The sequence below is a fragment of the Chironomus tepperi genome, unplaced genomic scaffold (genome assembly GCF_022539635.2).
Source record: "Chironomus tepperi strain 1889 unplaced genomic scaffold, CSIRO-AGI_Ctep_v1 contig_172, whole genome shotgun sequence".
NCBI lineage: Eukaryota > Metazoa > Arthropoda > Insecta > Diptera > Chironomidae > Chironomus > Chironomus tepperi.
Window position 1 is genome coordinate 321,312 of NW_027226294.1, and position 25,967 is coordinate 347,278.

The window sequence follows — 25,967 nt, forward strand, 5'->3', positions numbered from 1 at the left end:
TAACACTATCACAATTTTCCATTGTTCTCCGTGTAAAATACACATAATAGTATTAGTCACAAAATAGTATTCAAAAATTTAACGGTCACTTTTTCGTATGACCACATATATATATAGCCTTAATTTAAATTATCTAGGCACTAGGGTACAATCCCATCAAGCATGACGGGCAGAAATTTATAAACCGGGGCTTAAGAAACTTAAATTTTACCGCAATTGCTTAAACAAAAAGGAGCCGAACTTAGACCAAAATAACCTACAAAATTACAAATGATGATCATATTATCTACACAAGCGATGGTCATGTTGTCCACTCAAGATTAATTTAATTAAGTAGCCACTTAATTAGCCACACTTATGGCTTTAAGTGGCTGCCGAAAACAACCGGATTTGCAAAGTGGCAGCCACTTGGCTTTAAGTATACGACCGACTCGTCGCCATGGTGGCAACATTTCAATTTGTGCCGATCGGGTATGAAGACTTGAAACGACTTTTCCCATGCTTACAAAATTCAAGTCGATTTCAAACTCTGGCTTTAGTTCCATACAGAGACATAATTAGAAAGGAATTATTGGGGCAATATTCTTTTTTGCTTGATACAATTAATTTAATTTAACTGCATTCTTTGACAAAATAAGAATCAAAAAGGCCCGGTAAAGAACTCGCGCCGGCAGCACGCAGCTGCAACAGGAGTGGTGCCCTAGTGAATACGTCAAGAATACGTAGTACTGTTCGGAATATTAAATTAGAATCCCTAACTTATTTTCTGACTACGCACCTATGTATATCTCACAACTACAGCTCCCCTTACTTAAATATTGGACGTCATTTACGAATGACCTTTAAAACTTAATCGAACAATATTTTCAACTCTCTCATATTAATGATCGCATGAGTCTTGCTCTCTAATCATTTTGTTTATGTTATTTTTTCTCTCATTCATATCTGTTCACTTTGCAAACTTACTCAGTTTGATTTTGGACTTATAAATCTACAGATCAAATCTTTATTTACTCAAGTATTTCACGTATTTTTTTGCATTCAAGAACAATAATTTTTATCTGTGATGTTACGGAACATTAGACAATTTAACCATTTGAACCATGTGCATAGTTCAGTAGCTTTTTATTCCACTCAAGTAGCACGAAAAGTTAATTTTCAAGAGGAATGGAACAATGCCAAACCATACGAAGAGATTCCAAAATTAACAAAATTTAAGCTGATAAGAGGATTTTTACCCGGTGGTAGATAATGGATATACTGTAATTCTTATTCATTTAATCACTAGCAATCTATTCTGATTTTTAAGGAAAATATCACAATGCTAACTTGATGGATCTTCATAGGTAAACTACGCTTCAATTATAGCTTAAATCAGGTATCCAAAATTCTCTCTTTTGCCTTCTTCTCTCTCCCAAAAATAAATCTAGACAACTCAACAAAGAATATGGATCAGTTGTGGAGTTCCCCGAAATTGTTGGTAGACCATCGATGCTGTGCACTTACAATGTTGAGGACTTTGAAAAAGTAATGTTAAGAACCGCTTAATTCGAGTATAAATTCTTATCAAACATTCTCTTTATCAATCATAAAGGTTTTACGTCATGAAGGTGCTATGCCACACAGACGAACATTAGAAACATTGCAATACTACAGACAGAAATTCCGTTCTGACATTTATAGTGTTTACGGTGGATTATTCACAGAGTAATGATAAGAACATTCAATTGATAATACCCGAGCAGCGCAATGCAGTCGCCAAGGCACCGTTACATCGCCGCATTGACGGCAAGACGTGAGGGTGCTCTGTCGACTACGTTTTGTCCATTTTCATGGCAAAAAAAATGATATTTGCCGCATTGTGCTGTTCGGGTGTCTTAATGCTTCCCAAATCACAGACAAGGTGAAAATTGGCACAAAATGAGAATGCTTCTAAATCCAGTATTGTTGCCACCTAAAACCATTCAGCAATATGTACCTAGAGTTGATCATGTCAGTAAATTATTTATCAAGACATTGGCACAGAAGATTGATGCGAATGGAGAGACGCCGGCAAATACTAGTGATTATTTGAACATGTGGAGCTTGGAATCAATAGCAAATATCAGTTTAGATACGAATCTTGGGATTGTTGGTGGGAATTATAAAGATGAAAATGCTGAAAAGTTAATTAGAGTATGTAAATTGATTTGAATGTTAAGCTGCATCTTTTGGGTCCAAATTTACTTGAACCTCAGAATATTGCCTGAGACCAGAGTTGCGATGACAGGCATCTGTCAGAAAAGAGATCAGACCTATCGCAGGTCTCGCCTGTCACAGGGCATGATCTGTCATGACATGTGTGGCCTGTGTCACTGGTCTTACTTGTCGCATGTGTCGACTGTCACAAACATGGACTACCGTGACAGGTGTACTTGTGACATGCAAAACAGATCAGGCCTGTCGACAAGACTGTGACAGGAAAGCCCTGTCAACAGGTTGCAACCTGGGACAGATGGACTGTTTCCATTGACCTGTCACAGATTGCATCTCTACTTGAAACATTTGAGACCTAAAATATGCAGTTAAGATTAATTTCAGACCAAACTCATTCAAATGCTTCCCAAACATTCACACATGACTCATAATACATTTTCAAATTTTTGCAGTCTATCCGTAAATTCTTTATCGAAGTTTATCAATTCGAAATCAATGTCTCAATATGGAAGTATTATCAAACAAAGGCTTTCAAGGGATTATTGCAGATATATGATGACATTACCAAGTATCTATTAACTTAATTTATTAGAAATCCAGAACCTGATTAACATATCTTTCATTCATAGCATTGTACTGTATTATGTGGAAAAAGCTATTGAGGAATTGCCTAAGAAATCAGCAAGTGAATATACAGAAGAAAGCATTTTGGAAAAGTTATTGAAAATCGATAAAAATCTAGCCGTAGTAATGTGTACAGGTAAAGGCAATGTGATTAAGCAATAATTGGACTATATTCCTCATATAATATTAATGTCTTTTAGATGCTTTACTTGCCGGAGTTGACACAGTAATTTGAATATAATTATTAGTCATTTACGTTGTGTAATGTTTATGTTTATGTCATTAATAGACAAGTTCAGCCACTATTGGGATATTGTATTGCTTAGCAAAGAATCAAGATAAGCAGGATAAGCTTAGGGAGGAAATCAGGAGCATATTAAAGAATGAGGATGATGATTTGACTCCAAAGAATATGCAAAATATGCCATACTTGAGAGCTTGCATCAAGGAAGGATTCCGACTTTGTCCACCAACTGCAGGTATGGTGCTGATAATTTACCCTAACCAGGACTCGAAGCCAACTCGATTGTATGTGAAGTCGAGTTGACTCAAGTCGACTTTTCAATACAAAATTCAAAACTCTAACAGACAAAGAGGAAGCTTTAAGGTTTCGCTATACCTTCAAAGCATGCTCCCTGGAATGTTCAATGTCTGCTAGGGTTAGATCCCTTTCAAAAGCTTTGGCTTTTTCGTAGTATTTACCCTAGCGGTATGTTGCATGACCTTGGAGTATCTCTACATCTTGTTGTCGAAGCTGCGACAACGTTGAGATGCCCCAACGACTACATTGTGCTGCTTGGGATATTTTAGCAATTCTAAAGCTTTTACATTATCTATTTAATTTCCCATTAGGAACAATCAGAAAAGCTGGAGAAGATTTAGTCCTATCAGGATATCGCGTACCTAAAGGAACCGACATTGTTATGCCTGTAGCTGTTTTGTCCCAAGAATGTTACTCGAGAAAAGCTGAATTTATTCCTGAACGATGGTTAAAAGGAGAAACTGATGCCGGATGTCCTCATGCAAAAGAAGCTTCGCCATTTTCATACTTGCCATTCGGGTACTTACATAATATTTTATAAGGAAGTAGAATACCTAATTAAAATTAATAATCCTTACAGATTTGGCAGCAGAGTATGCATTGGAAAGCGATTAGCCAATTTGGAAATTGAAGTTTTAGTTTCAAGATTGATTCGTGACTATAAGCTAGAATGGAACCTACCAGACCTTAAATTTAAGGTTGGTATTGTAAATATTCCAGACGGAGACATTAAGTTCAAAATGACTAAGATATAAAAATATTTTATTTATAAAATTCGGATTATCGGGAATTAACTTATTGACAATAAAGCTGTTCACCTCTTAAATATGTTATTTGGTATAAAACTTATGTCTAATATCTTATGTCTTAAACCTATGTCTAATTCACTTTCTGCTTTCAATCTGTATCATTATTCCATTCTTACTTTTAATTACGAGTTCCAGAGAGTCTTGTGGCTTGAAATTCTTTTCGAGCTTGATTTTGTAGTTTAATAATATTTTGGAAATTGTTGCCTTAATTTCCAGCATAGCGAATTTCTGTCCGATGCAGTTTCTGGAAGAGAATATCATGTAAAATAATCGAGGAACAACTTGACTTACTAAAGCAGTGGTGGACAACCTTTTATTTTTCGCGGCACACTTTGATCGTAGGCCTTAACTGAAATTGCACATGGTTTACGGTTCATGGCATTTCCAGTGTGCCGCGGCACAAAGGTTGCCCATCACTGCACTAAAGCATACCTGTAACCTCCAGAGAATGGTACGTAACCGAAAATGTTGGCATCATCACTGTCCTTGACTCCAGAAAACCTTTCTGGGATAAATTCTTCAGGGTTGTTCCATATAGTTGGATCTCTTGCCATATAGTAAGGCAGAATTAAAATTGTTGTGTCTTTAGGAAGTAGTTTGCCACCTAATAAAACAGTAGTCATTGTATCTGGTTTAGGTCCACAATCAAACTATTACTTACAAACTTTCATTTCTTCAGTCACTTTCCTTCCAAAAATTGGTACACTTGGGTATAACCTTAAAGACTCCTTACAAACAAGATCTAAGTATGTCATTTCATTCAAAGTCCTACGAGAATAATAATATATATTATATCTATGAGCGAAACAGTCAGTGATCATAGTAACATTATATCGTACTTCATATTAAATCGACCGTCACTTCCTACTATGTTTTGAATTTCTTCATAACATTTTCTCTGTATATCTTCATGTTTTGCTATATTATACAATGTAAAGGCAAGTGCACTTGCAGTTGTGTCGTGTCCCTGACAATGAAAAAAATGAATAACTCGTTTTAATTAACATTGAAATATTATTTAATAACGATTAATTAGTTAGTAGCTTACTTCAAACATAAACGTGTCAATTTCTTCTCGAATATCGTCATCACTTAGGTATTTCCCGTCAATCTGTATCTCAAGAAGAAGATCAAGTAGAGCTTTTTTCTTTTTACCGAAAAATTCATCTTCTATGCTCTCTGTCCCTGAACTCTTTTTATTTTTCAGTTCCTTCCGTCTCGAGCTTATAACTGTGTCTGTAAACTTATGCAATTCTGATATTAACAGCTGTTGACGTTTGTAGGCTTTTGTGAACTTAAAAAGCATGTCTGATCGTTCTATGATATCATATGATCGTCTATGCACTATATCTGCTAGCCTGTATTATGTAAAAAATAATCAGATCAATGTCAGTTTTTGCTTCACTTTCAGGGAGAGTTTAAGGTTGGAATTAATTGAGTTAGTAGAGACTGAGATGCTTTCTTTTAGTTGTTTGGACTTGTAACTTTAATAAGGAGTACATCTAAGTACAAATTAGTTAAAAGTAGGTTCGGGCAGGAATCGAAGATCTGTATTTCCTGCACTCTAGATGCACAGCTTGCAGTTTTCGGCAGGGACTAAGAGTTCGTCCAAGGCTGCATGCTTGCATTTTTGTCTGCAGGCCTGCTGTTTTAGACGAACCCCAGGAACGACGAACTTTGAAGACACTGGATTTTTGGCAAAGGTTACTTTATGAATTCAATATTAACAAATTGCTTTAAAACCAGATTCCAAAGTTGACTCTGATTTTAAATGGAAAATACTCGAATTCATAGAAAATGTAAGTCTACTTTGATCTATGCTTACAAACTTGTAAAGAAATTTGATCCCAATTAACAAGTTCCCTATTATTTCAATTGTTATAAATTCAAAATAATAATTACTCATTAACATTTTTCACATATTGCGACTCGGAACCGCTTTGCGTGTTTAATGATACTCCCATAGCCGTTTCTATAATAATTAATAAAAACGATGATAAATTAATGCAAATCATTCTATTTTCTATAACAATGTAACTAATTACCACATATCACATCTAAAGCTGCAAGTGCAACTACAGGAAATGCATTAAACGAGCCTTTTCCATCATGAGCCTTTAACTTTTCAATTAAAATTGAACTTTGCTTATCGAAAATTTCCACAAATTCGTCAAGAATTTTGAAATGAAAAGCAGGTGTCAATGCTTTACGACGGAGCATCCATTTCTGATTGGTTGATGTTAGTAAGCCTGTCTTCAGCCATGGTTCTAAATATTTGTACTCCTTTGCTTTTGTAATCAATTTGACATCCGTTAAAATTTGTTGAACATCCTTTGGTTCCATAAAAACTGTAACAAGCTCATTTCCAATCCATATTCTAAAGAACTTCCCATGATTTTTTATGTAGCCATGAATAATGTCCACAAATTCAAGTGTTGTCTTGTTGATAAGCTGAAGTCCATTTCCAACAATTGGCAATGCTGTTGGTCCAGGAAAATTCCAAGCAAGTTGAACCTTCCTTATATCACTTTTGAATATCAACCAGAGGATCACAAGTAGAGACACTACAGCCACTAACATTTTATTCTAATTCTTTAATTTTTTCACTGTTAACACTTTAAAGTACAGGAACTGACTGATGTTTGAAATGAAAACTGCATCAGTTTCACTATAAATTAGCAGCACTGAGTGCAAACTTAACCCTCACGTAATAGACAACTGTATAGTTTGAATGATCAATGCTGTTCAGCTAGTCAATGTCTAAGGAAAATGAAAACAAAAACAAACAAGCTGAATGAAGGAAGGATGATTAATAATGAAAATAATATTTATAGTCAATAATAGTAAAAATGCAATCATTGTAATATTCATTGATACTGTTTATTTCGAGAGACATACCTTCGTTCAAATGTATGAGAATATAGTATTGTTCTTTAGAAAAATTCTGTCAGCTTTTGTCAGTTACTTGTCATATGCTGATCACCTTTTCACTGACAAAATATTAGTGTACGACAGCTGTTTGTCAGGAATTTATCTAAAGAGCTGTTTTAATTTATAGGAAAAGCTGAAGCTTATATATATTATATTTGAACACAAATATCATTCTGTTTTTTGGAATATACTGTCAAGTCTATAAATAAGTATAACACAATAATAATAATACATTTTAGTTAATGCAAACTAACTAAAGACGGCACACTTGAAGATAAAGTAATTGGTTGAGCTTGTCAAAAATTTAATAGTATCCGTTTACACTCACGTAGTTCCAATTTCCCATTATACCGATATCCCATCCAGTACCACATCGATTATCTTTTGTAATGCCATTTCGTTTACAAACAAATCCTGTATTGGAAATGGCCATAACAATCTTACTAACCGATACACATTTAAATCCCATATTCATTTCGTCGTCTTGATTTGGTGGATCATTTGGGATGTTTGGTATAATTTGCCAGTGAGTTCCTGTAAAGAAAAGAGCAAGCATTCAGCATATTTGTGACTTTATTGATTTTACAAGAATTACCTTCATGACAAGATGAACTAATTTGCATGCGCACAGCTAATCTTGATTGTGTATCTAATGCCCAAACACCTTGAACTCCAGAAGATACTTGTTTAAACTGCATATTCGATGGAGCATCAATTCTCTTCCATGCAGTTCCTGTCAAATTATCAAAAGTGATTCCTTGACGGAAGAACATTCCCCCACTTTTCGTAACTGCCCAAACTTTATTTTCATTATTGCACGAAATGCTGATGAGAGGAACATCACATTCAATGTGTTCCCAAGCATTTCCGTTTGGAGTTGATTCCGTAATATTTCTTCTGAATAAAGCATCTCCTGTTGCTGATATTGCCCATGCAACTGTCAAATTTTCATCCTTAAAGTATTGCAAGGATACATCAATTATCTTAGATTGTCCAACTTCTTGCCAGGGTCCTTTTGTATTAAGTCTAGCTTTTCTATACCATCGTCTACGTCTTACAAGATCCGAAAATTGCTTTTTGGCATGATAGGTCATAGGAAAATCTAATGGAAAGGCTATGGTATTATATCATATGGCATAGATTTGAGCACAGCACTTACCAACAGCATATTGCCATCCATCGCGATCACAGCTTCCCGGAACATGAAAATCAACCAGCCAATCTGATACAAATTGCCAGTGCATGGATAAAAGCTTGTTAAACTCTTTACTTCGTTTGTGCTTGCCTGTAACGTCACTCCACAAATGACGATCGGTCGGTAATGATGCAGTAGAAAATCCAGAAATTGGATTCCATCTCTGATTCTCATAGATATAGTAATGATGTGTATCAGTCATATTATTGATTCCAGCATTGCTTATTTCTAAGCCTTTAAGGAATCCTCCCCATCCTTTGAATTAAAAGTAATAATTACTTCATAAAATATTCAGTATGTTGATAAAGAAAGCTCACCTTTTGTGTAGCACCACAAATTATGATCATAGCTAATACCCCAAGTAATTCCATTCGAACATGTCTCAACCTTTCTTAAATGACCACCCATTTGACGCCAAAATAGTTCATTTAGTGACAAGATTACATCAGTTGTTTCATATTTTACATTAAAAAGCTTTACACGACCTGAACAATGTAAGCTGACTATTGTGTCTGGTTTTTGACTTCTATGCTTAAATGTAGTAAACTCCTTTCCGTCAACAACAATTCGATAGCCTACAACTTCTGATTTAATAATCAATTCAAACTCCTTTCCAGGTGAAAATACCATTTGGGAGTCTCTGATCTCATTTTCCCAATTAGATAGTTCCATGGAATTTAAAACAATGCATTTCTCATGAAATCGTGGATTTAAATGGAGTGGCATATTCCTAAAATATTCTGACTTATGACGAAGTCGAACTGTTGCATGTGCTTGTAAATCAAAACGAATTTGATCAGCATCATCGTAAACACATCCAGTAATTTTCAAAATGGAACCAAATGGCATTCCATTAGGTAATTTTATTAAGTAAGGAGTTTCTGTAGCTGAAACATCAATTTCTTGGGTATAAAGTTTACTTTCAGTTCTTTGCTGAGATTCACGTAAGTTTTGTGGATCAGAAACGAAAACTTCTCCAAGATTATTTGTTATCCAGAATGAATCTTTTGATGGACATCCATCAACATTATTTAAGCGAGCAGTAACTGATGAGAGATGTGAAAGCCAATCTTCAAGTTCGGTATCGCCAGCAAATTGTAGCTTAAGTGGAGATATTGTTGTAGGCAAACGAGGACAATAAATTGCTAATCGTGGATGACCAGGCTCACTGCATGTCATTACACATGTTATTTCATTTAATAAGAATTGCATTTTTGTAGATATACCGTCTGAATTGAGGACAGTTAATGTCCCACAGTCCATATCAGCTTTTGATGAGACCCATTCTAATTCAATAAGACAGTCTTCATATGTTCCATTATATCGAACCATTCTTACTTCTCCACTTTTAACCCATGAAGATGCTTCAACTGCCTTCTCATATTCTTCATAGCCTATTCTTTCCTTCTCATTTCTATCCTGTAGATTTTTCAGAATATTAACTCTCCAAGGCTTTAGAAGCTCAGTTTGTAAATCATCGGAAGTATCACTAAACCAATTTGGAAGCTGATTAGGATTAACGCTTACAGCACCTGCTGCTACATTGTTCCAAACTACATCACATTCTGTCCAATATTGAGAACCAACAAAATCATCTTCGCCAAAAACACCGGAATCACGATTTGATCCTTCAGCTTCGAAAACAGCAGAATCTGATTCAGGATGAGCCTCAATTGCAACGACAGATCCAACTGAACGAATTGGACTCCATGCACGAGAATTTTTCAATTGCTTTCCTGAAACTTCATAAACTTCATTATTGACAGGACAACTACTAGCTACATGCTCTAAGTCTTCCTTTATTGTTCGATCTTGACTTGGTTTTTCCCACATTTCGACTTTTTGACGGTTACATGTCGGTGCACTTCTCGATTGTTCCTCATCATCCTCTTGAATCGATATTTGACTTTCTTGTTGCTGATATTTCAAGCTATTTAAGCTACGATGCCGACTAGGTGATCCACTTGAACTTCTACGACTTAATGACATATTACTAGAATTTCTACTCATTTGCATTTGGCATTGAATCTGCTTCCATTTTTTTCCCGTTAAATCAGCATGCGTAACACCACTTCTAAAGTATATATTTCTATCCTCACTTCCAACAGCAAACACTTGATCATTTGCCGCTACAGATATTGAAGACATATTTCCAACCATTTCTATCCATCCACTTCCAATAGCTGCATCTTCACTAATACTTGATAATGCACCATTTACGCCTTTTCTGAACCAAACATGATTATCATTTGTAATCGCCCAAACAGCGTCAGTTCCAACTGAGATTTGAATTATTTTTAAATCATTTCTTGGTGGCGGAACTTCAAGCCATTTGTTTCCTTGAACATTGTCTCTAGATACTCCTGAACGAACGAGTGCTCTTCCATTATGACAGCAAGCCCAAATTCCAGATGCTCCGACACTAATTTGAGAAACTTCACATTCTGTAGAAATTGGAATCCATTTTCGACCTTCTGGGGATGTCGTCGAAACTCCACTCCTGAACATCACACGACCATGACTAGTCACTGCCCAAACTAACATTACACCATTTTCTAAGTTAGTTCCACCAATCGCACAATCTAAAATAAGAAATCAATTATTAACAAGGTATTCAATTATTTATGCAATAATAATTTACCTATGAATGGTTCTTCTGTTGGATCTTTGTGAAGTGGGCCGATTGCACACCATGAATTTAGTGCACAATACTTTCTGAAACGAATCCATTTTCGACGTCTAACACAAGTAAACGTAGACATTTTCGGATGATACTGTCTTGGAAAATCTACAGCATATGTCCATCCATCGTGGTTTAATGGCTGTCCGTCAAGAGTTAAATCTAACTGCCAGTCTCCATCCCATTGCCATGCCAATGATGGTACTCTAATCTTTTGGATATCTCTATCAAATAGTCCATCTTCAGTGCTAAATCTTGGACGATCAGTTGGCAATAAACTTTGACTCCAGCCACTTCCTGGATACCATCGTTCATTCTCATACGATACTTCACATATTCTTATTGGAACATCCAGAGAATGAACATGCAAATAAACCTGTCTATCACCTCCTATTGCCCAAATAAAATGAGGTACGGCTGAGAGTTTCTTAAACTCCAATCCCAAATACAAAAACTCTCTCCAAGCAGAATTTCCAGTCGATAGTGCATATGCTCGTCCTTCATTATTAGTACCGAATAACAATGTTGGTGCCATGTTTATGCTAAATTTTGGCCACCTAGGTTCATGTCTGAAAAAAATATTTGTGCATTAGATTAAATTAAAATTGATAATAGAAAGACCTTTTCGAATGATGTATGCCCATTATAAAGATACAGAACAGACTGAATGATTGAATGAACATACAGTTGAAACAGTACGCATTAAATTAATAATTAAATTCGTCGACATACTGAGCAAACAAGGTTTACATTAAATATTCAAGGCAATTCCTTAACAGTTCACTAAATAAAGTCAATTGTAAATGCTGTTAATACTTACAATCACTCAAATGATGAAAATAATATTTATTGATTTTTTCAAAATTTCTTAAAAATTGCAAAATGTCTTCATTATTTCCTTTATTGTCGTTTTCCGTGATCACTTTATTAAAACTTAGTCTTTTCAATTACTATTCGCAGTGGAAATAAGTAAGAGAAGCGTAAAAATGTGAATTAAATTAACAATAATGTCTAGTCTCAGTGATGAAAATATTTTTTTTTTGTATCACTGTGATCCAATGTTTACATACAAATTCAAATAATAACCGTTAGAAAATTCTGTTATCAGACACGTGGCATAGATTTCAGAATATTTATCAAATATGTCCTAATTTAAAGTAATCAATATTTTATAGACATCCTTATTGTTTTATTTTCTCTGATTATTGAAAATCAAGCAAACATTGATTCTGATTGTTCGAGAAAGCTTTACTGGATGTTCTTATTTGCATTTCTTCTTTTACATATAGATATAGATCTATTATCTTGATAGATATTCTTCAGAATCTCATTCATTTGAAAGATTGACATCTGTAGCACAAGATCCATGAAGCAAACTCTGGCTAATGCCATTAAAACAAAAAGATTACGCAGTGAAAGTCCTCCAAGAGAAAGCATTCAGTTTGTGTAGATTGTGCAAGCTACACTAAATCTGATCGACTTTTATCTATCCTTTCTTGCAGTTCTGTAAGTACAAAAGTATTATTGGTAAGAATGGGTAAATTTTATGATTGTTCCTTAATTATTATCTCAACAGCTAATAACATTTAAAATTCTGTAATTATTTAACGGACAAAATATTTTCAAAAAACAGTGACGTCACGGATGTTTTTGTGAGTGTGTTGGTAAAGAAAAAGAAACGATCAGAAATAAAAATTTTTTGTCAGAGACAGTTTTGCGAGATATTTTGTCAATTTAAGACGTCTATTAGCTAAAATTAATTAATAAAATCATCTGTTAAGGATATAAAGTAAGTCACAATCATCGTATACAGTGAGAAAACCAAGTGAAAAGTTGTAAAAAGGCATAAAACAAAGGTGCCATTGTCGAGAAATTGCATCATTAAAATTTCGCAGACAGAAATAAAGTCCATAAAGAATTTATTGTTACATCAGTTTAGTGAAAAAACGTGGATATCACACTTGAAAAATCCGTAGAAACAACATGACTCATAATTTGACAGTGAAAAAATTGGTTTATTTAGCCAACATAAAAACTATATCAATTAATAATTTAGAGAAACTTAAATTATTTTGATTTTAATTAGATTTCAAAAAACTAATTAAACATCATCATTTTGTGTAAATACATAACTTTAAGATTATAATGTTGATATATTTTGATAACTCCTCAAAAGCTTCATAATTTCCTTGATTTTGTTTAAAAAAATAATAAAAATTTTAGTACGATAATTTACTAATATTCATTTGTGAAAAACTACTGGAAGTGATCAATTCAAAACATAAACATAAAAAGTTAAATAAATAGGAAGATCCAGAAAAAAATGTCGTCTGCATCAACAACAATGTCACCCAAAAAAATTAATGGAAAACTAACTTTGTTTTCACATATTAAGTACGAGCATATGGTAGCTGGAATATCAGGTATAACAATCATAAATATTTACATCTACAAATATCTTCAAGCACTATTGTTATAAATACATAGGTGGTGTTACATCAACATTGATTTTACATCCATTGGACCTAATTAAAATTCGTTTTGCTGGTGAGTACTCCCATGTCTTTACATAATTTTGTCTGTCTCACTACGATCATGTCATATTGAAAAGATCAAAAAAACCTTAAACAAGGTCAGCTTCTTATCACAGTAATGAGAGTTGCTTATTTAATGATTTTTTTTACGTCTCGATTAACGAACATTAAATCTCGTCTCGCTAGCCTAAATCTCTTTCATAAGATTTTATTGTGACCTCATATAGCTGCAAAACATATGACGAGAACATCAACACAAATATTTTTCAGAAAAAAACAAGTTTGTTCTCTGTCACAAGAATTAGCACAAGATATCTATATCAATAAAAATTCTGAAGAAAAACAGCTGTGTTGAGGTAGATTTTTCTACTCTTTTCCAAAGCATACTTGAGATAAAAAAATACGTGTGTTTGCCTTTAATATTTACCACGAGTGGATTTGATTACCTATTATGAGCTGAAAAATAAAGAAATAAAATACATATACAGGAGCTAATAATCTGATTTCCTTGACACTTTTTCTACGTTTACATTTAATCAGCCGTAATATAATTTTAGTTAATTAGCGCACAATTGCTATCGAATGTCAATGAACCATCATTATTTCATAGAATTTCTAGATGAGGTGATTGAAATTTGAGGAAAGGCTTTCGTATTGTCATGTGATGTTTCTATCAATTCTTCAGAATCTTATTCTTTATTTTTAGCACACTTATACGGCTTAAATGTTTTTTTTTTTACGATTTCTATATTCTACGTCATATGTATAGACTTAATCAGTATGGCTTTATAACAATGAATTAACAAAAAAAATTGTCAACGTTCTAAATTTAATTCTCTTTTTTGGCATTAAGTGTTTTAGTCAAGTGATTGCTCAATTTGTTAGTTTCTCGTAATGATTATTGAAAATCTGTGTGCATAATAAAAATTTTCCATTCAAAATATTTGTGCGGCCACTGAGTGTCTCATGTATCTCATATGTGTACAGCAAACCAAATAAATTTCGTCATACCTAAAGATTTCTCGTCAAGACGTGCCTCCGATTCGAATGAAAAAAATAACAACACAACAACAAAAAACACATCGCACGTTGTGAACTTGGCAAATAATCAAGTTCGCACATTTTTATTCCTTATTTAATTGCTTAACATCATTTTTATATTGAGCAAAATGTCTCATGTGCTTATCATAACTCTTATCTAATGCTATCTACTATTTTTTGCCTTCCTTCTTTCAGTTAATGACGGTCGTGTTGCTGCTCCTCAATATCGAGGTCTTGGTAGTGCTTTTGTCACAATCTTCAGACAAGAAGGAATTAAAGGATTATATAAAGGTGTAACTCCTAATGCTTGGGGATCTGGCTCAGCCTGGGGTTTTTATTTCTTATTGTAAGTTATTTTTTAAATTTAATTAATTTTTACTGTTAATTAATTCTTTCATTTATTTACAGCTATAATACAATTAAAGGATGGATTCAGGGTGGAAATACAACACAAGCACTTGGGCCAGGAATGCACATGTTAGCTGCCAGCGAGGCCGGTATTTTAACACTTTTGATGACCAATCCAATTTGGGTAGTCAAAACAAGATTGTGTCTACAGTATGAAAATACTATGGATTTATCAAACGCAAAAAATTATCGCGGGATGACTGACGGATTAATTAAAATCTATCGAACTGAGGGACTAAGAGGGCTTTATAGCGTAAGTTAATCTAAAATTAAATTAACGACGCAAAATAATTAAATTTCTCTTTGTTTAGGGTTTCGTGCCTGGAATGTTCGGTGTATCACATGGAGCTCTCCAATTCATGACTTATGAGGAAATGAAAAATGCTTATAATGAATACAGAAAGCTACCCATCGACTCAAAATTGGTACGTATTTTTTGTTTTTTGATGATAATCGATGACGTTTCTCACGAAAACGAGTTGTTTATTTATGTAAAGGAACAGTCTTTGTTTACTGATTTCTTTCACTCTAAATAATGTCATCGTGTGTTTACCTCTTAATAATTGTGTTAACTATAATCTTGACGTCAATCATTTGAAGTAAAAAAAAAGTTTACGTTTATCATTAAAATCTCATTTTCACATAAACAATTTGAAGTGGCTTGTGTGGAGTCGCATTTCTCGTGATTTACATACTCTTTGTTAATCTGTAATGCAAATTTGATCTTGTTATTGGAAGTGATATTTTTGCCTTGATAAATATTTTATATTCTATTTTTAACTCTTTCCCTTCCAACAGACTACATCTGAATATTTAACGTTTGCTGCAATTTCAAAACTTATTGCCGCAGCCGCCACATATCCATATCAAGTCATTAGAACACGATTACAGGATCAACATCATAGCTACAAAGGAACTTGGGTAAGTTGAATGATATTGAATTTTATACAGCTATTTAATCCAAATTTTCTTATATTTCAGGACTGTATCAAGCAAACTTATAGGTATGAAAGAATTCCTGGATTTTATTTGGGTTTGAAGCCCTACTTACTACATGTCATGCCAAATATCTGCCTTGTTATGCTTATATACGAAAAGTTTCAAAATCTTTAAGTTAAAATATTAATTTTTGTAATAAATAACTAGTATAAAATGGAGATAAGAACATCATTATCATATTTAAGAAATATTTTATAAAAGTTTGTACTTAAGGCGAACAGAAAGTTATGTGCTATTATAATCTGAATGATGAAAAGTCATTGAACAACTTGATATGATTTATACTTGTAGTGTAGTAACTTTTAGATATGCAAAAGCGAATGATATAGTAGAATATCGTATTATTATTTTTATTATTTTATTGCAAATCATTCTTTCCTTTGTTGTCTTTATTATTCCTACTTACTTATTAAGCTATGAAATTTATTTAAATTAATCCCAATAATCAACTATTATTATTATCACAGAAAAGTTTTAATGCCGTTTCCTTTACGATAATATCAGATTCGAATAGCATACAATAATAATATGTATAAATCCATAACATAACTTTTATAACATAGCTTCCTTAGTTGGATGATTGGCATTCGAATTTTGATGCCCAAAATTTGCTCAATTCTGGAAAAATTGACTTGAAATTTAATGTAACAGGTTGTAATTTTTGACTGTAATGAACTGAAGATTGATCAACTGCTATTCTAATTTTGTGTAATCTTATAATAAGCAGCAATCTACGCAAAATAATGAAGTTATGAAATTTTCATCTAACGGCTAAATTAAATTCAAATTTTATGATTTTAAAATGCGAACAAAAAAATTCAAATTTTTAAAAACGGTTTGAAATCGATAAATTATTTAAATTTTAAAATATTTGCATTACTTTGAATAATTCAGCAATTGCCAAATCCTGCTAAGGAATATAATAATAGATTTTCAACAAAATACGAGAAAAAGACAGAATATAGCATAAATAGGAAGAATTTCATTGCTTTTAATTTGATAAGTTTTAAGTCTTGTGAATTGTGATGATTTTATAAGTTATATTAAATGAATTTAAATAATTAAACGGATGGAGTCAGCTAAGAGAAGAAAACAAATTGACAGTGTTTTTATGTAAATTACCGGCAGCAAAATAAGATTCTTGAATTTCATTTCCATGCTGATTGTCGAATTTTTCTCAATTTTAATTAAAAAGAAAGAATAAAGTGTCTTTAAGTGATGCAAAACTGATCTAGAGAATCTAATTGCCAAAGGTAAGCTCTATAAAATGCTTGTAGTTTGAATGTTTTTATTAACTGCCCATCCTTCATTACTTATCATCATGGTTCATATATTTTTATTTCTCATGAATATAACTGTAATTAATCAATTGCTTATGCGGACACTGGGATATTCTATAAATAATTATAATTTACCTAATATAAATAAATATTATAATCATTAAAATTTTCTACAGGAACACGACATTTTCGTGTGGAAATCGACAAATTAATTTTACAGAATTTTTAGTTAGGAAAACCGTTAAAAATTGACTTTTTAAAAAATTTGTTATTTTAGCCAACTTCAAGTCGTACAAACTTAACGCCAAATACATTTTAAATTTTAAGAAATCGTTATGAACAGTTTTTAGCAATTATCAGGATTCCGGTCAATGACATACATAGAACGTATAAAATATAAGTTAATTGATAAGATTGAGTGATAATTAAACAAGGAAAGATTCTATACTTAATTTCGGCACTAATTAAAAGTGTTGCGCTTAATGTTTTTCTTTGTTCTATATTTTAGAAATACCTATCATAATCATTCATGAATCATTTAGTATATAGACAATCATCCTTAATAGTTAATGCGAATGGTAATAATGTATTTTATTAATCACATTATCTTTTCTCTCTTTCTCCCTTATCACATTTCAATAATTGGATATTGTTATGTACACAAAAAAATAAATATAGATTTGAAGGTATCATAGGTTTTTACAAGGGTTTGAAGCCAAATTTAACACGAGTAGTGCCAGCATGTTGCATAACGTTTCTCGTTTATGAAAATGTATCACATTATATGTTGAGTAAGAGGAAAAAGGAGGAGAAAAATATGTAGCTTAAGGACGCCAAACAGACAAAATAATGAAAGAAATTTTCATTTATTCATGTTGGAGACGACGTTGGATAAAAGGAATTGAGAATGAATATGAATATGAAAGATTAAAGGCCAAGAATAAGGAGGAGCATTATTCAGCAGATTGCCATAAATTATGAACTAAAGAATGATCAAATTGAGTTCCTTTTTAATATTTTGCATAGGATTATGTTGTTAGATTATTAAGTAGCTACAAGCAAAGGGTAACATGATGAAAGTCACGCTTAAAATTATACGGAATTAAACCAATGAGGAACTAGTACAACCAATTTATGAATTATCTTACAATATTAATGTTTTTTAATTATTCTCTTTTTCAGATTCAATCATTTCATGTCTTGTCATTCCATTACCATCATTCATTCATGAGATGTGTGTTTATGCCAAAAAAAAATGAAAAGAAGTAAACAAATAAAGAACAAGAAATTCGTTGATTCAAAACAGCAAGCACGTGTCGTATAAATTTATTTAAATTTTCAGATTTATTTATTTCTCTCAAGCATGCGCAATAGATGGATATGGACTTTTCACTATTCTCCATTCAGAATCGATAGAATTGCTCAAAAGAGTACAGCATAGAAATTTTCCGCGAAAAATCATTTCGTCCATTTCATTTTAAATGCAGTATTTTTAATTAATTTAAAGTCCATAATAATATAGTTAAGTTAACATTGTGATATTTTATGTAGAAATTAATAAGTGAATAAAATGCATCAAGGAAGTAAAGTTCAACATAAAGCAACATATCGTCCATAAAAAAGAAGAAAACTTCTGTATCTCTTCAGTTTATTTTTTTTTTCTGTGAGAGTAAATAAATGAGCAAGTGAGAGTGACAGCAATGGAATATAACGAAAATTTCTATACACAACTTTAGTTCTGTTTAAAGCCTTGGTGTCAACGTGTGCACAGCAATTCTATTGTTTTCTTTTTTTAATTTCTGATAAGGTGATAAAAAAAAATTTATATTTAGTTACGAAACTTCTTTTTTAAAAAAAGTGTCAAAAAGTCTTTAAAAAAATTAAAATTTCTGTGTGCTTAATTAAATTTACAATCATTTCATGCCAATAGATTGTTCAAATGAAGTAATTTGTGTGAGAATTCCATTCGTTTAGTGTCATTAATAAAGTTTAATTTAATTGAGCAGCTAGAAATAGAACAGATAGAACTATTTAAATTGGTTACTATTTCAAATCATCAACAAATGTGCAATGGATGTGATATAATAGAATCATAACAAGTAATACATCACATGAATGGGAACAAGTTCAATCAGAATAAGTGTGATAGCAAGTAGATCGGGAACTAGTGAATCTGACAACAACAAAAACAATCCGGAAGATACAGAAAAGACAAATGAGTGTCATTTATTAGAAACACCACCAGCTAGTATTAAGCATAATACACAATTTTCGTTGAGTCAGAGTATATTACAAAAAGCCGCCAAGATAGGAAAATTTGCGAAAGTATCTGACAGGAGGAGTAAAGACGAACGTTTGGTGTTCTCGACGGTGAGTCACAATTATAATGTTATGCATATATATGTCTCATGTCTTATCAAAAATATTTTATTCACAATGAAACCATTTAGCTTTACTGTATATATGTCAAATAAATCAATATATGCATAAATCATTGGAATTCGTGCGGTTCATGATGACCGGCAAAATAATATCAAAAGAGGCTAGTGATAAGCATTGATTTGAGTCAGTCTCAGATCATTTTGTTTATAGCTTTTCCAATAAAGTGAGAAGGCGAAAAACTTTTAATAAATTGATGACTATACAGTTTTTGTTTTCGGTTGGTCGGTCGGTACGACGATTCGAGCATACATGAATTTCATTCTCCATTATCTTTCGATTTCTTCCTCCATATCAATTTTATGGGTTATTATGGGTTATCATTCAAAAGGTTAAACTTCATCCTTCTTATTATTCCATTTCACACGCACACGTTCCTTATCTTTTTTCTCAAAGAACTTTACGGAACTGACCTATGACGAAGAGAAAAAAATTGTAATCTATCTAATCATGAGCGTCATGAAGTTCAGATTGTGCAGCAGTAAACATCGACATGATATCATTGAACTATTTCTTCGTTGGAACAAAGTAGTCAGTCAGTCAATTGATTACTTAAAGTGCATCACAATCTCACACTTCGTTCATCATTAATCAATGGCTTTTCGTCTTCAAAAATATAGAGCAATGATAATGGGATGATAAAAGCAAATGATGTTCATTCTATTAAGAATATAAAGCATACATGCTTCCAAAAAAAACTAAAGTGTTATTTTTATGTTATTTCAATTAGTCACGAACTCAATCTCCACTTCCTTATCTTCCGTCCATTCAAAATGCGAGCGAGAGTAAAAAACTTAATGCTTACTTAATTATAATTCGTATCCGAAAAAGAGGGGTCATTTATGTTGTCTATTAGTACGCTGCCACATCTGACAGTGACTTTCGTACCCGAGCAGCACAACATGTTCGGTATGTCACTGTATTAACGGTTGGACGCGAAGTTGTCCTGACGGTTCCGTGACAACTAATTTGGAACCATTTTAAGGCAAAACATCCAGTTCGTCTCATTGTGTCGCTCGGGTTAGTCTTTACCCATTTCAAGTCTGACTTGATAAATGACAAAAGATCACAAGGGCTATCGAAGAATTCATAGAAAGTTCTCGATATAGATAGGACACAGATATAGATAGACTGCACTTAAGATTATGAATTGATAAGCAGAAGGCAGCTATAGAGCTAAAATTCAGGTGACGTGTATAGGAAGTCACGAGTCCTAATTGAATTGTCCGTTCTGTTCCTTCAAAAATATCTACATACCTTCATCTTTAAGTATGCATCGATGTTCCCTAGTCAAGTTATTATGCACCAATAGCAGAATCTTTGATGAATGACCCGTAAGATGCTGACGAAATAAGCGATAAGACCGAGAAATTTTTCAGTCATTACTTCGTATTAATTATGTACAGCTTCAATACTTATTCTTAAGTAATTTAAATCACTCACTTCTTTTTCAAAAATATTTGACCCGCTTGCTGTGATAATCAAATGAGTCGCAAGTTATTCTAAGGGATTTCACTTGCGTAACTGCCAGTTTTATTATTAAAATACTTCTAATCATGTAAGTTTACAAATAACTGCTGATCGGAGATGCATTGCCGCTCCTGTTTTACAAAAATATTGCAAAATCTGTATAAAAAATTAAATGGAATTCACAAACAAATTGTCGGTGACCTTTTCGCGAACTGATAAGATCTGAATGAAATAACTTTAATTTGAGATTTTTAATTTAGTTGTAATAAATTGAGCATCCGTGAAAGAAGTCTAATTCTACTTAGTAAAGAAAAATCATTAATTATTAGCAAGTGCGTGTGTATAGACTGAAATTTGAGATTTATATGAAGGCAATCAATAGAATAAATTCTCTAAGAAAAATAAGCTAAAAGCCTACTTTATTAAATTAAATTATTGTGGATTTCTCATATTGCAAAGCGAAGGAAATCAACAGGTGACATATTAATAATTATTAGTTCATTACTATATATCCACCACAGTCAACATAAAATTATTGATTCAAGAAGCTTATTCATTGTTGACGAAGCTTCATTACTGAATAGTTGTCGTAAACTAGACAATAAATATTAGTTCATCAAAATGAATGAGGATGAAAAGTTAAATAAAATTGAGGAGGAAGAGGAAGAAGATTTTTCATTGTCAGAGGATATTGTTCTGTCTACAAGACAGCATACAAGCAGTGAAAGCTCAAGAGTTGGTGAAAAAAAGAAGAGGAAATTTAAGCCTGGAAAGTTTATTTCTAAGCACTTAAAAATTAAGAAGGATGAGAAGAAATTTGATAGTGGAGATACGTCAGAAACTCGTTCCGAAGACAGTTTAAAAAGTCCAAAACTTGGAGCTTTAAGGAAAAGCATTGCAAAGAAATTTTCTAGAAAGAAAAAGTCTCAAGTTAGTCCATTGGATAGCGGAGAAAGTTCACAGCTTGATGAGCCTTTAAATAATGAAATCGATTTGGCTAAGGAGATTGAGAAGCTATCAAAAAGCTATCCAAATATTACCATTAGTGATCAATCGGAAACTGTCGAAGAAAAGAAAATCAATGAAGATGCATTGGAGCTTACAAAATCGATCCAGACAATTGATAATAAAGAATCTTCCCCAATTGTACAGCAAGCCTCATCCCCTATGTTACCAAATAAAAAGGTTCAATTACAAATAACAATAAGCGGCAAGAAAATTGAAAAAGTACAAACTACTGGAACTGAAACAATGTCTACTGAGACGATTGTTAGTTCAAAAGCAACTGATAAGGCTTCCTCACCATTACAATATTATAAAAGCCAAACCGATATTATATTACCATCGGTAAATACAGCCGTAAGAGTCAATAAAATCCGCGAGCAGTTTTTTAATGTAATGGTGTCACAGAACAGTAATAGCACGAACAAAGACATCGCCGATGAATACATGCAACATCATACAAAATCAATTAGCAGCGATGCTCTTTCACAGTCAGTATCACGCTCAACAATAACACAGACGACTTCTCAAGGATCTGAGGAAAATAAATTATCACAGGAACTTATTAAATCATCTGTAAATTCCATCATATCTTCAGCAAACGACTTGACTAAATTGGATGAGAAAATTGAATTTCCTCAAAATTTTCCTGAATTGAAAATTGTCGAGGAATCGGATCAAAAAGAAAAGGAAATTGCCTATAAATCTGTATCAATTGTGGGTGAGATTCGAAAGAAATTCGAACCAGTAACAGAAGTAAAGAACCTTGCTGATAAATCTGAAATAGTTGTGGACGAGACTCAAAAAGAATCTGAAGCAGTTATAGACAAAAAGGAAGACATTGCTGATAAATCTGAAATAGTTGTGGACGAGATTCAAAAGGAATCTGAAGCAGTTACAGACAAAAAGGAAGGCATTGCTGATAAATCTGAAATAGTTGTGGACGAGACTCAAAAGGAATCTAAAACAGTTACAGACAAAAAGAAAGGCATTGCTGATAAATCTGAAAAAGTTGTTGACGAGATTCAGAAGGAATCTGAAACAGTTACAGACAAAAAGGAAGACATTGCTGATAAATCTGAAATAATTGTGGACGAGATTCAAAAGGAATCTGAAGTAGCTCCTGACAACGCTCAAGAGAAATTAGAAGAAGTGACATCCGAATAAAGAGCAAGGAACCAGATCATAGTAGTGAAGAAGTGCTTAGTGACGAAATGAAAAAATCAAAAATTCCAATCAATAGACGTAAATCATCGCCTGAAAGTGTTACTCCTGATAGAGAATCGCCACAGTCGACAGTTCGTACCCAAGAGGCTCATAAGCCATATCATTTAAATGTCTCACCATCAGTTGATGACCTAAAAACTTCATTTGAAGTAAAATCGGAAGAAATTAAATTTGAAGTCGGAACTGCTGTACGTCCTCAAAAAATCTTCTCGTCAAATAGCACTACTATTACACCAATAGTAATAACTGATACAGAAGTCGAAGGCGAATTGTCCAATGTTCAGGATGAAGTATTTCACAGTCCAAAAAGTGAAAAGAATGAGACTTACTTAGAGAAGCGTGATTCGAGGACGCGTAGAAAAATTGCTTACATTCCTCAACTGACAGTCTATACACCAGAAGAGCAAGAATTGCTTAAAAGTAATATAATAGCTAACTCTGAATCATTCGATATACCTTCATTGCCACCAGATACATCAATGTTTCCTGTTTTTGATGATTCGTTGGTAAGATTCTCAAGGGGTTCGTTCGTAAATGATGTTTATCAAAAAGATTAGAGATCCCTTCCGATTAAAAAAGTTTGTTTTACTTGTAGCTTGATCTCCCTCCTCCCCCTTTTGCCTATAAAGTTTATGACATCATTAGTTGACGTCCCCATAGCTGGGTACCTGCTCTATTTAACATACTATTTATGTTATTGAACGATTATTGAACTGAAGCCTTAAAAACTTTCCAAAGCAGGGAAAACTTTTTGTTCATGCATAATACCTTTTGTATCACTCTCAGTTGTAATAATTTTGCCGACGTGAATGGTTTCATTGTACTTCCGACAAAGCGAAATTAATTAATTAATAATAATTTTTATTTAAATATTTAACAATTTCTCACAAAAAAAAAAAAATTGGACAGGTGAACAATATGACGCCATCAACACCGGAGAAACGTGAATGCTTGTATAAAATTTTAGTGATTGGCGAACTAGGTGAATAGCCCATACCAAAAGATTAATTAGAATTCATTATGAACTTTATGGCTAATATATAAACTCTCCTTAATTTTTTCTTAATTAGGAACTGGCAAGACATCATTCATCAAGCGATATGTTCATCAATTTTTCAGTCAAAATTATCGAGCAACCATTGGAGTTGATTTTGCCCTTAAAGTCCTTAATTGGGATCAGTCAACGATTATTCGATTACAGTTGTGGGATATTGCAGGTAATGTTCTTCTTCCTGTTTACATTTTCCATGACCCGAATATCTTCGAAGTGATTCATAAATGACGTCAACTAGCTACTGTGTTCACATAATATACTTCTGTGAATTACATGTGGAGGATGACGTTATATATGTATAACTTCTAAGTTTTTGGTAATGCACGATATGTAATATTAATCTCATAAAACTCAATAGGACAAGAACGATTTGGTAATATGACACGAGTGTACTATAAAGAGGCGGTTGGAGCTTTTATCGTCTTCGATGTAACAAGACCAGCAACATTTGATGCTGTGAATAAGTGGAAGACTGATTTGGATTCAAAAGTTCAACTTCCTGATGGCAGTCCGATTCCGTGCATTTTATTAGCTAATAAGGTATGTACAGATGTTTTATATATTCCATATGCATTTACTACATCCTGAATATTTTATACGATTTAGTGTGATCAACCAAAACAAGGATTAGTGGCATTGCCAGCAAAAATGGATGAATATTGCAAAGAGAATGGCTTCACTGGATGGTTTGAGACGAGTGCCAAGGAGAATACAAATATAGATGAAAGCGCCAAAGCTTTAGTTAGCAAAGTAAGTAACAAGTTCTTATAAATTATTCAAAACCACAATATCCATAATTCCTTATATCTAATGTTATGACTTTTGACTTCCTTACAGATTCTGATAAATGATAAACTTATACATAACGACATGATTGATGGAGAACGCTTAATTCTAGATGCAGAGGACGTAGATAAACCGAAGAAATTTTGTTCTTGCTGACGAGAAATACTTTTACTTACTGTCTATACTTTTAACATTGTCTTTATTAATGATTTATGTAATTTTAAAAGTCTGTACTATCCATCTTCTTACCATTTTTTTCCGAGAGCATACATACTTTATTAACTGAATTTTACAGACATTAAACTAGTTATGCGACATGTAGAGGCTTTACTAAGAACAATCGTAAAAAATAAATTGTAAAGTAATTAAACAAATTTTTGTTTTAATTTGCACATTCTGAGTATTAGCTGTGGACACTGCAAGGACCTACGAAATACCATTGGAGTGTCCACGCCTTGCATACTTCAAAAAATACAGATATGCACAATATTAAACAGAGTAGAGTGTCATTGCATCATTTCAGGTTCCAAATATTGCTCCGCGCATAAGAAACAGCCATCTACCAAAATCATCACAAGAGAGTTCAAATCTCAAAACATACAACATGTGATTGGCCTGATTTGTTTACAAATAAAAAAGTTTCTAGCAATAACATTAGAAAAATATCCAGTGTGTAGCATCCACTTGTGCCATCTGTTGCTAGTTTTTTTAAGTTCCATACTTTTGATAATCTTTAATTTTCCGAAAGGTC

The 25,967-nt window shown here is 32.9% G+C and overlaps 6 protein-coding genes across 7 annotated transcripts; 4 read left to right on the forward strand and 2 right to left on the reverse strand.

Moving 5' to 3' along the window:
- Window positions 1–957: 957 nt before the first annotated feature.
- On the forward strand, window positions 958–4,187 carry LOC139089020 (cytochrome P450 CYP12A2-like). The gene is made up of 11 exons (XM_070638437.1): window positions 958–1,244; window positions 1,310–1,346; window positions 1,431–1,527; window positions 1,595–1,707; window positions 1,899–2,175; window positions 2,649–2,764; window positions 2,826–2,956; window positions 3,021–3,046; window positions 3,110–3,299; window positions 3,673–3,880; window positions 3,942–4,187. Exons 1-11 carry the CDS (start codon window positions 1,067–1,069, stop codon window positions 4,114–4,116), a joined length of 1,548 nt encoding a protein of 515 aa, XP_070494538.1. The 5' UTR covers window positions 958–1,066; the 3' UTR covers window positions 4,117–4,187.
- Window positions 4,107–7,195, reverse strand: LOC139089021 (cytochrome P450 4d1-like). Its single transcript, XM_070638438.1, has 8 exons — window positions 7,069–7,195; window positions 6,216–6,930; window positions 6,073–6,142; window positions 5,219–5,528; window positions 5,010–5,137; window positions 4,832–4,938; window positions 4,603–4,774; window positions 4,107–4,414 (listed from the first exon to the last, which is right to left on the reverse strand). The coding sequence occupies exons 2-8, from the start codon at window positions 6,748–6,750 to the stop codon at window positions 4,246–4,248; spliced, it is 1,491 nt and encodes a 496-aa protein (XP_070494539.1). The 5' UTR covers window positions 6,751–6,930; window positions 7,069–7,195; the 3' UTR covers window positions 4,107–4,245.
- Pex23 (peroxin 23) lies at window positions 7,029–12,021 on the reverse strand. The gene is made up of 6 exons (XM_070638436.1): window positions 11,797–12,021; window positions 10,938–11,545; window positions 8,614–10,878; window positions 8,261–8,551; window positions 7,697–8,203; window positions 7,029–7,635 (listed from the first exon to the last, which is right to left on the reverse strand). The coding sequence occupies exons 2-6, from the start codon at window positions 11,509–11,511 to the stop codon at window positions 7,406–7,408; spliced, it is 3,867 nt and encodes a 1,288-aa protein (XP_070494537.1). The 5' UTR covers window positions 11,512–11,545; window positions 11,797–12,021; the 3' UTR covers window positions 7,029–7,405.
- Window positions 12,022–12,657: 636 nt separating this feature from the next.
- On the forward strand, window positions 12,658–18,388 carry LOC139088895 (solute carrier family 25 member 32). Its single transcript, XM_070638234.1, has 8 exons — window positions 12,658–13,399; window positions 13,464–13,523; window positions 14,747–14,897; window positions 14,960–15,212; window positions 15,271–15,384; window positions 15,758–15,880; window positions 15,941–15,963; window positions 17,917–18,388. The coding sequence occupies exons 1-8, from the start codon at window positions 13,300–13,302 to the stop codon at window positions 18,059–18,061; spliced, it is 969 nt and encodes a 322-aa protein (XP_070494335.1). The 5' UTR covers window positions 12,658–13,299; the 3' UTR covers window positions 18,062–18,388.
- A 284-nt stretch (window positions 18,389–18,672) lies between these two features.
- On the forward strand, window positions 18,673–25,590 carry Rab32 (RAS oncogene family member Rab32). 2 transcript variants are annotated; one of them, XM_070638235.1, is made up of 7 exons: window positions 18,673–19,182; window positions 19,245–19,608; window positions 24,286–24,358; window positions 24,447–24,593; window positions 24,789–24,970; window positions 25,037–25,180; window positions 25,268–25,590. In XM_070638235.1, the coding sequence occupies exons 2-7, from the start codon at window positions 19,354–19,356 to the stop codon at window positions 25,370–25,372; spliced, it is 906 nt and encodes a 301-aa protein (XP_070494336.1). In that variant the 5' UTR covers window positions 18,673–19,182; window positions 19,245–19,353; the 3' UTR covers window positions 25,373–25,590. The 2 variants fall into 2 exon arrangements, with proteins under 2 accessions (XP_070494336.1, XP_070494337.1); XM_070638236.1 differs by having other exon boundaries at window positions 18,673–19,045.
- On the forward strand, window positions 19,621–23,442 carry LOC139088894 (enolase-phosphatase E1-like). Its single transcript, XM_070638233.1, has one exon. The coding sequence runs from the start codon at window positions 21,769–21,771 to the stop codon at window positions 23,314–23,316; it is 1,548 nt and encodes a 515-aa protein (XP_070494334.1). The 5' UTR covers window positions 19,621–21,768; the 3' UTR covers window positions 23,317–23,442.
- Window positions 25,591–25,967: the final 377 nt, after the last annotated feature.